The sequence below is a fragment of the Rhizophagus irregularis genome, chromosome 4, assembly GCF_026210795.1.
Source record: "Rhizophagus irregularis chromosome 4, complete sequence".
Classification (NCBI taxonomy): Eukaryota; Fungi; Glomeromycota; class Glomeromycetes; order Glomerales; family Glomeraceae; genus Rhizophagus; species Rhizophagus irregularis.
In genome coordinates this window covers 1,791,465-1,804,853 of record NC_089432.1, presented here as the reverse complement: position 1 = coordinate 1,804,853, position 13,389 = coordinate 1,791,465, and the positions used below count along the sequence as shown (strand labels likewise).

The following is a 13,389-nucleotide window of genomic DNA, read 5'->3' as shown; positions in this document are numbered from 1 at the left end:
GAAAAAAATCATACAATAAAAGCTGATGCGTAAGCTCAGCGTAAGGATTTTTTAATGAATTTTCCAAAAATTATTTCATGAGATATTGAAATAAGTAATACAATAATAAAATGAATATCATTTATTATTACACATGTAATCCTTTTCATTGGTCTTAGAGTTGTTTTTTTATCAGATTTTCCTGTGCTTGAAAAATACGCAGATCTTTTCAGCCGCAGTTGAATTAACTAATTTGTAAATTTTTTTCTTTTTTTTAAAAGAAACCCCAAAAAAGTATATGCTAGTAATGGAATATGCTGATAATGGCACTCTCCGAAAATATTTGAAAAAAAATTTTGAAAATCTCACTTGGAATGATGAATGTTTGCATGGCGTGCATAGTGAATTGATAATTAATTTACAACTTATGATTGTTGTAATGTATTTTAAAGATTAGTTTATCTTAATTTAATTATTTTATTTTAATGTGTAATTAAATAGCACTCCAATAATGTATTGATCTATTAGAATACTGTTAGGCTAGCAGATTTTGGCTTATCAAAAAGAATTGATGAAATATCCAACTAATCATTTGGAATAGAAGTACAACAGAATTATATTTGTTAAATGAAAAGTGATGTTTATAGCATTGGCGTATTATTATGGGAACCTTTTTTTCATGATAAACATTCCTCCTAGCTATCCATAAAATAAATAAATAATATTGATAAACTATAAATGTTGCCGAAACTTGCCGAAAACATGGCCGAATCCGAAAGTTCCGAAATCTGAAACGAAACTCTGGCCGAAACTTGAGATCAATGTCTGAAACTATTTTATAATTCTGGCCTAATTTTTAGTGCTGGCCACCATATATCACGTGACACCGGATCAAAGTTTAGCCACCAAAGATACACAAAGAAATTTTCATGCCTGCGATGAAATATTGTGTTACATTAATGTTACACAAAATTTATAATGCGGGCTCAAAATGCATATGCTGGCCAGAAAATTTCGGCCCAACTTTTGATTTTCGACTGGAGCCTCGTTTTGCCGAAGACCGAATCCTGAAATTATTCCGAAATTGCCGAGTTTCGGCAACATGTATATGATAAACCATATGATGTTGGTTTAACTTTAAGTATTTTACAAGGCCTTAGAGAGACACCCACTCACGATACATCTGAAAAATATATAAATATTTATATTGGTAAATACAATTTAAACAATACTTATAAATAGTATTGTTTATTAATAAAGACATTTATTTTTTTGTATATTGTCGGAATATTGAACCTAATAATAATCGTCCAACTATCAATCAAGTAGTTGATGAATTAAAAGCAATTATAACAAAAGAATTATAATTATAAAAAATTTCACTTATATGATAATAATAACAAAAATATTCAATCATCAAACAATCAGCGACCGAATCTAGACATTGAAATTTCTGAAAATATTGATTCATTACATGGAGATTTGTCTCAAGTTATTCAAAATTTTGATTTGATGAATATAAAAGATATAGAAACTTCAATGTCATTGAATAAAAGATTTGAGAATAGCTTTAACATAATAGCTAATGATATAATCAATGTTCTAACCTTAAATATTCATATAGATTTACAAAAGATTTATAATCTATTATTATATAATCAAATAATTCAAATAATATTGTCTTATTTATTATTTAGGAATTAGAATCAGTGTTGCTTGATAAACAAAAAAGCATTTGAATTATATCAAAAAGTAGCTGATTTAAAAAAATGCACTTGGAATAAATAATTTAAATTGTTAAGAAATAAACATTTGAATTATATCAAAAAAGCAAGGGTTAGTGAATAGTATAGCTCAATATAATCTTGCTATGATGCATAAGAATGGAGAAGGAATTAATAATAACATAAATAGAGCAATTTATTGGTACAAAAAATCAGCTGAATAAGGAGATCAAGATGCTCAAATAGGTTAAGATACTTAAAAATAGGAAATGAAGAGCAATTTATTGTTAAATAAATTAGAAATATTTGTTCAAATATTTGAATAGAAATAGTACACTGACACTGTGATAATAATTATTTATTATTTTTTGATTTTTAATTTTACAAGTTTCAAAAGATTTTATCATTGATTCTTTCTATAATATATTTAATTTACAGATATCTAAATTATTTTTACATTCTATAACTACTGTACAAAAATTTTTCAATAAGTGACATTTAAGAAATCACAAGAAAGTAAATAAAAAGTAAAAATAAATAAATAAAATAACTATGATCCAAATTGGTCAGGGGCATATGAACTAGCAACTATAGATGAAGAGACTAAGACTTGATATTCATTACTTGGTGTAAGTTTTTCACCAATATCATCATTATCATAATTTATCTTATTTTTATCGATACTCTCATTAAACCATGAATATAATTTTGTTTCTTTAATTTCTTGAGATTTACTTATCCATTTTTTCATCAATTCAGGATCTTGACGAAAACATATATATGGTGAATTATATAATGAGGGACCGTCAAGTCTTTCAAAATCATCAATAAGTTCTGCTCTATACATCAAAAGTCCAAGATTACCATCTTCCTTAGCTTTATTAAATGTGTCACTTTATAAAATTTGGTTAATAAATATTTGTAAACAAAACATATTTAATAAACATACTACTTACTTCATTAACGCAATAATCATATTAAGTAAAATAAGAACTATAATAACATTTGCAATAAAAGCAAATAACTTTAACGGCCAATAATTATAAATATTCAAATCAACTGAACTCATATAGTACGCAGAAAGTATAGCATCCCATATTGTATCAAAAGGATTATCTTGATTTCTATCATGAAATAAGGGATTCATAAAAAGAACAAATCTAATTATAACGTAACCATGAGTTATTATTAATTTTGAAACTTAATACAAGGATGCACAAAATAATGAAGCAAAATTTACATTGAATGCCCGAAACCAATTATAAAAATGAACATAAATGCAAAGAATGGTATAATCTTTTTTAAAATATTTCCAAAAATAAATACATTTATTGCTATTACTGAAAATAATCGAAATAATAAAAGCTTTGAGAAAATAAAAAAAATTAGTATATAAATTATTTTTAAAGTTAAGAATTTCAAAGTCATAAAACGTACCATTTCAATCCAAAGTATTAATGTAGTTACCGTTGTTAATATAGTAATAAGTTCTTCACTAATTCCATCAGCTTTATTAAATACTTTTACTAATAATATCAAAGTAATAATGGCCATACCCGAAATGATACTGAATAAATCAAACATGTTAAATATTGTAATATACTTCTTTGCATACTTTTGCATTTGCATAATTTCAATTATTAACAAATATATTCCAATGTAATAAAAAATAATTATTCCAAACCCAGTCCTTATGGATGTATCAATACTATTGTAGCCTCTTAAATAATAATGAGAAAGAGAAGAGAATAGAATCAAAAACATAAAATATAAGTATAAAGAACCTTTCCAATGCACTTTTGTTTGATCCCATCTTGAATTTATAGCTGCTTCCATAGCTGGAATATTAAAAAATGCTCTTTCATTCTTTTTAATTTGAAGAAATGAACTAAGCTTTTTATCATCTATATTGTTATAACAAGGTGGAATAAACATATTTCTAAAGAAATGTATAATCTTCTCATATTCTTCGTAAAAACTACTTTTCTCAAATTTTTCAATTTTATGAGTTGTGAAATTTGGAAGTGGAACCATATAAATATCGGGTGATATAACATCTCTATTTAAAAAAAAAAAAATATCAGTAAAAACACTTAAAATAATGAGTTCAGTTTAAATGACACATATAGATAGATACTTCAATTTTTTATATCGCAAAATATCTAAAGAATTTGGTGATATTAAATTAATAAGTGGCGCATATACTTCTAGTGTATCATATCCATATGATAACGCTCGGAATCTTTTAATTGGAAAATTATACTTCATTTCTCCAAAACAAGGCTTATGAAGCAATAAATTTATATAACTAGCTATATAAATAATAATTATTTTTAATTAGTATATTATAATAAAAGTTTATAATATAAAATAAATATACCATAATAATCATCATTAAGCAATTTTGGAAGTATTTTTGTTACGTTAATCATCCAACCAATATGAGTCATAGAATTTTCAGAATAATATTCCAATAGGTATGCTAGAATAATAGCATCTCGACCTATTAATAAAAATTATTGTTTAAATATGTTCATTGATAATCGTAATAAAATGAAATTTACCTTGTCGAAATTCCAAAGCTAATTCACCATAAGCTGGTTCATCTTTTAATTTCAAAGCTAATTCCAAATCATTAGTTGGTTTCGAATCATCATCTTTCATATAATCTTGTTCAAATTTAAAATCATCATATAATTTTAAATCATTAATGTATGGATAAGAATCATATCTTTTTTGTGGTCTGTGTAACATCCCGATATTTTTTTTTTGAGATCTAGTTTGACCATTTGCATCAAATAAGATGTATTTTATTAAAGAAATTGAACGTGAATAAATTAGATATGCCATTAAAGGATATTGAACTTCCATGAGTTTCCAATTATCAGGATTTCCTTTAATAAAGTCTTTGATAATATCTGTGATTCCATTAACAAACTGTTGAAGTATTTCTTTAGAATTATTACTCTTTACATGCTTGTACAGATAAGCAAGTGATTTACATGCGTGAGTTATAACAGTATTCATATCAGGAAATTTAGTTACTTTTTCTGGTTTGATATTGCCACTTATAAAAATATATACAAGTTTCGAATTCTCAAAATTTTTAAATTCTTCAAAATTTTCAAAATCTCGGGATATTAGTTTCCATACTTGAATACTATTTTGACCAGTTATAACGGGAAATCTTCTGTCATTATTAAGAAATCCACCACGAATAGTTTCTATACTATTATTCCATGGTTCTAGATCATGTGAATTATAACTATGTCCATCATGTTCATCAGTCGACATGTCATTTTTTTCGCTTTTTATAGTAGTTATTTCAACTTGATTATTATGATTATGAAAAACTATTTTTCCATCTGCTTTTGTTGTAATATGATAATATTCTTCGTATTTTAAAGTATCATTGGAAATAGAAAAATAATCATTTAAACATCCTGATATAATCCAAATATGAAATTTCGTAAATTTCACATTGTCTTTCTCGTATTTTTCAATAATTAACAATTTTTTTTCTTCTTCAATAAATTTTAGAAATTTAATTTCACGAATATCATTAAATCTTTTTGAAACAATTTCAAGGCCACTTTCCATTAAGTAAATTGTAATGGCATTATCTCCATAAGAAAAAGCAAATAATCTTGAATTTATTGATACGGCAAAAATTCCAGGTTCGTTAACATTTGAAATTAAGAAATCATCTTTGTAAAAAACATTTACTAACTGCAAAGTACTAACATTATATATTTCAATATTCATTTTTTGATGATCGATTGTGTTAATCATCAAAAATTCTTGATACATGGATTTCGAGAGATATTTCCAATTGATTTTAGCATTCTTAATTTTATCTTTAGCATTCTTAGTGTTATAAAATATTTTAAATAAATTTTCAGGTAATAAATAAGTATCACCTTTAGAGATGGAAATATTTTTGTTTAATTTTATCCTAAACTTCTTTATCTTAATACTATTAGTACAAACAAGTATTACACTGGTATCAGATCTTTTTAAAAAGGTAACAACTCCACCACAATTATTAATTGAAGTATTTCCATCATCATTATTATTTTTGAATGAAGTCTTAAAAATCTTTATTACTCCCTCACTAGAAGCCCGAGATAATCGATCTTGTTCAATATCTTCTTCTAAAATTTTAGAAGAGTAGAATAACTCAGGCAAGAAAAGGATGAAAACAAGAATGCTAATAAATACCGCAATACTTAAAATAAGAGTGTACATATATGTAAAAGTTTGAATGAATAAACAATAAAGTGCAAGCAGTAATATGATTAAAAGGATTCGAGAATCTCCACGTGTTTTCAGAATGAGATAAATTCTAAGATATACTCTTCGAGAACTATCTTTTTCAATTTCTGTAATTTCTTTTGGATTTGTATCCTTGTCAGTTATACAAGAAATTGCAACCAAGCAGGTACCATTTGTGATATTAATGATATCTGACACTGCTAGAGACCAACCAATAATATTCTCAGGTTGTTTCTTGTTTTTAAGACGAATATAGTAGTTATTAAAAGTATTTAAAAACCATACATTATTATTGGAGGATTCCTTATCAAGGAAATTATTTCTATCGAAAGAAATTAACGCTTCTTTATTTGTTTCCACATTTTTAATTGATATAGAAGAGTCATCTGAAAATAGCATGTAATAAGAATTTAGCATCTTTTTTTTTATCGGAACAGGGCGTATAGTGTTATAACTTACATGGATTAAACGTTGCTGCTATAGAACCATCTGGGCTAATAGCTACATAAGTAATATTATCATCATATGCACATATTCCACATTCTAGATTGCTTGTCATTTTATGAGTAATATTGAGAAGAAAATTTAGGTTATATTAAGTTATGGAATATTTAATCATATAAATACCAAATTATTGAGGCTCATATCGAGGCTTAAAATGAGCCAAGCCTGATTCAATTCTCGGCTTGAGCAAAATACATTCCCGTAGAGAAAAGCCTTTTCATAATTACAAATATCAGCATACAGTATGTAACAAAAAAAAACGGACATATAAATATTACGGAATCAAATTCAAAATTACCGAATTATGATATTGTAAATGATTGTTTACCAAGACCTAGACCTTCTTCTTTTAAATATGATTGGTTCAAAAATAATTATCATCAGCCCACACATTTCGTGTAACATTTATCTTTAGGCTTTTTTTCATGTGCAACTAAAATTTTTATGACTACCTTTAAAGTGAAAAACTATACATTTCATGTGCTTTTAGATTAAAATATGACGTACATTTGTATATACTAATGATATAACCAGCATCATAAAAAATTTTTTTTAATTTTATCATTATAGAATGATTAGTTTAATAAGCCCCTGAATACGCCACAGTTTTATTAACAGTGAATCTGTATATTTTTTCATCGTCAAACTTTTAACTTTTAAAATCATTTTTTTTAGCATAGTTTTATTATTCTGAATCATTGGATTTTCTTGACTATTTTTTTTTTTTTTTTTTTTTTTGATTTCATCAATTCTCCATAACTGAAACATTCAAGTTATATCTTAAAAGTAAAAAAAGGTAAAAGCACATCTTTATATTATTATAATTTCAAGCTAGGCTTACATAAATTAATATGCAAGTATTTCCATATCTTATGAACAACCTTCCTTAGATATTTCTCATCCGCTTAGTTTGACCAAAGAGCTAATATTATATTGTGAAATCTATACAATAGAAAAAATGTATTTGTTACAATTACTCACAAGTTTATGACAATATTCTATACTTTTGAACTGTTATTAAAAATACTTAACTTAATTAATTAATTACAAAACTTTTTAATAAAATTTTGGGGTATTCCATAAATCCGCCATGATGCATTAATTAATGTAATGTTATACAATTTTTCGTTTGATAAAACAAGTTTCAAAATAAATTTAGCCAATTTACAATATAAGATTGAACGATCGTCAAGCATTTTCCATTACGTCGGATGTAACATAATATATTTGGGCATTGCAAGTTCTTTTTTTTTATTTGTGACTTAAATAAATAAGTTTCCGATATCTATTAAATTATTCATAATGAGTTTTACTGATAAAATTAATTATTTTGGCAAACTTTGTGAAAGTTGTGGTAAAACAAAGATAAATATACGTGATCGATTTAGTAAATGGTGCAAACTATGTCAAATAAATCAAATTATTAGTTTAAGAAACAATCTTATAAACTGGACTAGTGGAAATGAAGAAATTGATAGTTTTATTCGACAGAAGCAATCAAGTATTATAAAACCAACTGATACAGTACTCGAATGGATACCATACAACCAGTTTATTGATATTAAAGAAATTGAAGAAGTAGGAAAAAATAAGCTTTTTATATTCAGCAAAATGGAAAAATGGCCCATTAGAATATAATGAAAATACAAAGAAATGTAAAAGGAATCCTAATAAAGCAATTATTTTAAAATGTTTTAATAATATTCAAGATGCAAATGAATTTCTAAAATTTCTAGATGAATTTCTAAATGAGGTATAAATATTTTCCAAAAATCTAATGTTTTAATGTGCAATAATATATTTATTTTTTTGTATTTTAATAGGCCAATGAATACTTTTATGGTGACAATAAAATATATGGTATATCTCAAAATCCAGATACAAAATATTATACACTAATAAATAATTTTTTGAATTACCGTTTTGAAAAATTTCTTATAGAAAGAAAAAATAATATTTATTTAAACTTCATATTTTCATTTAACAAAACAAATGACATGATATTAAAATGTAAGTTATACCTTGATCAGAAGTTGTAATACCACAAAAACGAATAATATTCTAAGAAACTTTGTATCGTTACATTATACCTCATGTCTCTTTACGTCATCTAATAACAAAATATCAAAGTAATTTCACATCTTATATATCTTATATACAATAAAAATTGATCTTTACCTATTTAAAAGTAATAAAGTGGAGTTATATTACGCGTTTCTCCAAAAATTTGATACTTCACATGTTAAGTATGAGATTAGAGATTAGATACTGTAATATCGTTGACTTTATATGAGTAATAATGCACAGTATATTATAATCAGTATACTTACACCTGCAAATTTTCCATATAACTTTATAGATAGATTTCAGTATACTTTTTTTATTGTCCGAAACATAAGCATAGTACACACTTCAAATCCAAATTAGGGAATATTAAATTCTAGGATCTTGTGTAACTATCGAAATTTCATTTTTGTCATGTATATCACGCGTGTTTAAGCTAAGTACACTAGTAAACTCAAGAGCTGAACTTATTTTTTCGGTAATGTATACATACGATAAAAATTTTATACTAAAACCATTGCTAAACTATATATCAAAAATAAATTTATCTTGAATAAAATTTAATAAATTTATTTTAATTAACAATAATAAAAGCTTTAATAATATGGGAATATTACACAATATCATATAATCTTTAATTATATGGTTTATAGGGAGTAAATCAAATTAACTATGTACTATAAGCCACAATTATACATATTAGTCATCATTGAATCAATTAATATTACTAGTTTAGGTTAAATAACTTATAAATTAATTGTGACTCATAGATAATATAGATAATCTTGATTTTTTTTATCTATTTTATTATTAGCCACTATGTATCTATGGTTTTAAAAAATATATAAATACCCTTAATTTCCTCAAGAAAAAAATCAAAAACCAAATTTAATATTATTATTTTTCAAACGTCAAACCAAAATTTTTCCAAATTTCAATTCAAACTTTTAACTTGCAATTACAAAATGTCTTATCATTTGTGTCCAAATATTGTTAATACTATTTTAAATGAATTTCCTATCAATAAATGTTACAATCACCCTCAACCTATCATTGAAACTTCTCAACATTATTTACCATTATTTACCGGATTTTTTTACATTCTTTTTATAATTCTCCTCATATATACCAACATTCTCAATAATACAATTGTCTTAATTTTTCACTTATTGAAATTCATGTGCACTATAATCTTATCTCTTTCCAATCTCCCTACTCTTCATTTCTCTAATATATTTCATTCTTTTGAACATTTATTATTATCTATATTATTATCAAATCTTCTTTATTTATTGTATATATTATTATCAATTCTTTTTCCTTTTCTTTATTTACTTAACTGTATAATTCATATTCTCATCTTTTCTTATTCTTTACTTTATAGAGTAATCTATTTAGTAAATATTATTATCCTTTTAATTTCTCAATAATTTAATTAAATAATCTTATATTACGTAGCTTGGCCCATTGCTTACCAAATATAGCATGGAGACGTAATCTTTCCCCTTTGGTCAACTTGGGATTACTTGACCATTCTTAGATAGATAATTTTTACAAGGGGATCGTTTGCATCGCCCATGAAGCATTGCACTGTGCTGATTGGTGTCAGAGAGATCCTTTGTCTTGTAAAAATTTACCCTTTCTTGATCATTTGACCATTCATAGATAGATAAATTTTATAAGGGGATCGTTTGCATCGCCCATGAAGCATTGCACTGTGCTAATTGGTGTCAGAGAGATCCTTTGTCTTGTAAAATTTACCTTTCTTGATCATTTGATCTATCTCATGTGATTTCCTTCTTCACATGTGATAACCTTTATTTCATTCCTTTGTTGAGTTCTTTCCTTAATAACTTATCAACTCAACAAAAATCCATCACCGTTGGTTCCACAATTTCTGTGTCCAAGTTCAATTCTTGGAGGTGATTTTCTTATTAATTAGTTTATCTTCTTTTTTTCTTCTTTTATAGGGAGTTTCAGACGAAAATTACAAATTAGATTTTGGGGAAATATTATTCAACAAGATGTAGGTGAGGTATCTTCATATTTTTATAGTTCTTTGGAATGATGTCAAAAAACTTTCTAACAAAGCTTATTTCATCAAAAATATTTGAAAGCATAGAGGCCCTATAAAAAATTTTATCCGTTATTTCTGTAAAAATTCTGTGAAAATGAGTCTTTCACGGATCCATTCACGGAAAACAAATAATTTGATAAATTCTGTGATATAAAGTTATTAATTCTGGAAATATGAGCCTTTTACGGAAAAAAGATGGAATAAAAAAAATGGATTGACTTTTTTTATAGGGAGGCAGTATTGAAAAAGTCAGAGTCTCGCTGGACAAAATTGAAAGACAAACTGTTCAAAAAAAATCGAACTGGAAGATACATTATTTTTCTAGTGTCTTATTAAAAAAATTTCATTCCAGTCTCTATTCTGATTCTCTTTTACCAATCAAAAGAGTATATAAGTGGAAAGGATAAGAGAGAAATGGAGGAAAGGAAGTATGTGAGAGAGAGACAACAAGGGTGGGAAGAAAAAGTAAGAGGCGAGAAGGAACAGAGACCTCTTCAGACTCTTCTTTTCTATGGCAATTTTTTTTTTTTATGCTCAACAAACTAAAAATTCTAACCTGAATTTTTCTGACAGTACCCAACAACCTAAACGTACAGTCCTTCTCCAGACCATACCGATGACTCCCTGGAAGCAGAACCGTCAAAGATTTAATCTCTGATTTTATTTTTTTTTATTTTTTTTATTGTAAATTTGTTATTAATCATAGTGAGTCAAATTACCCTTAACTAGTAGTGTAGGTTTTACGGTATGAATAACTTGAGTTATGGACATTTAGCCAACCGGTGGATCAATTGAAGAGTTAGCTGTGATCTCAACAGCAAGGATAATATCGACGTGAATGGGAGTAATATCAATGTGATTAGATCGAGATGCGAAGTACGGAACCAAATATTTGTAATCATTCACTTCTGGTTCCGTAAGAGCTTTGGTGTATTTTAGGTGCTTTATCTGTTTGTTGATATATTGTATGTTATTCATATATTTTTAAACAAATTTATTCGATTTAATTATCAACTTGAATCAAAGATCGATTATACTTGATTCGTAAGATATTAAAATAATTATATATTTAATGCATTAAAGTGAAGAGAGGTTTAAACAAATTTAACTTGTTTTCTTTGTATTCAATAAATAATATATAGCACAATTTTATTATCCCTTCTTTCAATAGAATTTTCGTAACCTGATACTTGATTTGATATTTTGATTGTTAAATACTTCATTTTATATATACTAGTAAAAAGTATAATTATTTTTACTTTGTTTTATTTTGTAACTTGCTTTGAGTATTTTCGATAATCAAATTTTATCATAATTAGTGTATATGATTAATTCATCATTTGCTATTGCTACAATTTAAAGACTTTTAAAGATATAATGTTACAACTTACGACGCAGTAATTTGTCTATGATATATTTGTTAATTGTATTAATCCACGTACAGTACACTTGGTATGCATTTCGCCCTCTAAATTATTCGTTATTCTCTATTAAAAGTAGACTATTAGGCTAGTTATGGTCGATATAAAACCATTGGTCCACATTCCACAAGGATTGATATCAAATATTTATATAAATTAAAATTTTATTACTTTAGTACATTTATTATGTTCTAGTAATTAGTTATATCAGTTATTATTTAAAGAACGTTTATATATTCTAAATCAAAAGAAGCAAGGCAGAAATTTAAATAACGGGTTAAATTCTTAAATTTAATCTATACAAATATGACTATCATTATGTTAACTGAAGTGTTCGTTAAATATCGGCGTAATCTTGTATAATAATATAATTTTAACCTCGTAGAAATAATTGATACATCCAATAATTAAAGTACAATAATATATTTTGTAATTGAGTAATTACGTAAAAACTAAGAGATAGAATGAAACATTTTGTTGGCATGTAAAATATAAAATATGTAACTATACGAGTCGGTTGTATTACCAAACAGCTGAATATCAAACATTAGATACTAAGTGTAAAATAAACACTTAAATTTAACATTTTTATTTATTATTAAGACAACTTCATTGAAAAAAATAACAAGCAAAAAAATATACTTTAATCCCATTACAATCTTTTACAGAAATTTCTCTAATAATGCAACAAGTCAATTTTGTTAAATTCAATTTTATTAAAGTAATTTTTTTTAGGGCAAATTAAAGAACAATAAATCTCAGTCTAAGTATCCTGTGCGGGCACGGTATTGTGTTTAACGACTCACAATAAATATTTTTATGATGAATTAACATTATATTTGATTTATAATTAAGGGGATAAACCTAAGCCTAACTTTTATATTAATAAGCGAAAAACTAAAAATTAAAAAAAATTCTTATTTTACATGAACTATGTTTCTTCCTAATCTTAATTCATTTTGGGCATCTCTATTTCCTTGTTCAGCAGATTTTTTATACCAATGATATGCTTAGTCCATATCTTTATCTATTCCGTCTCCAATTTCAAACATGTAAGCAAGACGGCATTGAGCTATATCCTAAATTTGCAGCCTTTTGATATACTTTATGTTCACTACCAATTCCATCATATTGATAACAATATGCTAAATTACCTATTCCAGGTATACTTCCTAGAATTGCTGCTTTCGATACAATTCAAACTATCAATACTAGTTCCAATTTCATTACAATACAATCATTTTGACAATATTAAAAAAATAGGAAAAAATTTATATTCAGCAATATGGAAGGATAGTTCATTAAATTATGATATAAATACAAACAAATATGAAAGTTATCCAAG

General features: G+C 25.8%; 1 protein-coding gene across 1 annotated transcript; it reads right to left on the bottom strand.

The window, feature by feature from the left end:
• Positions 1-2,253: 2,253 nt before the first annotated feature.
• On the bottom strand, positions 2,254-6,537 carry OCT59_023756 (uncharacterized protein; the record flags this gene model as incomplete). Its single annotated transcript, XM_066134937.1, has 8 exons — positions 2,254-2,596; positions 2,660-2,863; positions 2,944-3,068; positions 3,141-3,762; positions 3,841-4,015; positions 4,084-4,206; positions 4,268-6,364; positions 6,438-6,537. The coding sequence occupies 8 exons, from the start codon at positions 6,535-6,537 to the stop codon at positions 2,254-2,256; spliced, it is 3,789 nt and encodes a 1,262-aa protein (XP_065991015.1).
• Between the last annotated feature and the right edge of the window lie 6,852 nt (positions 6,538-13,389).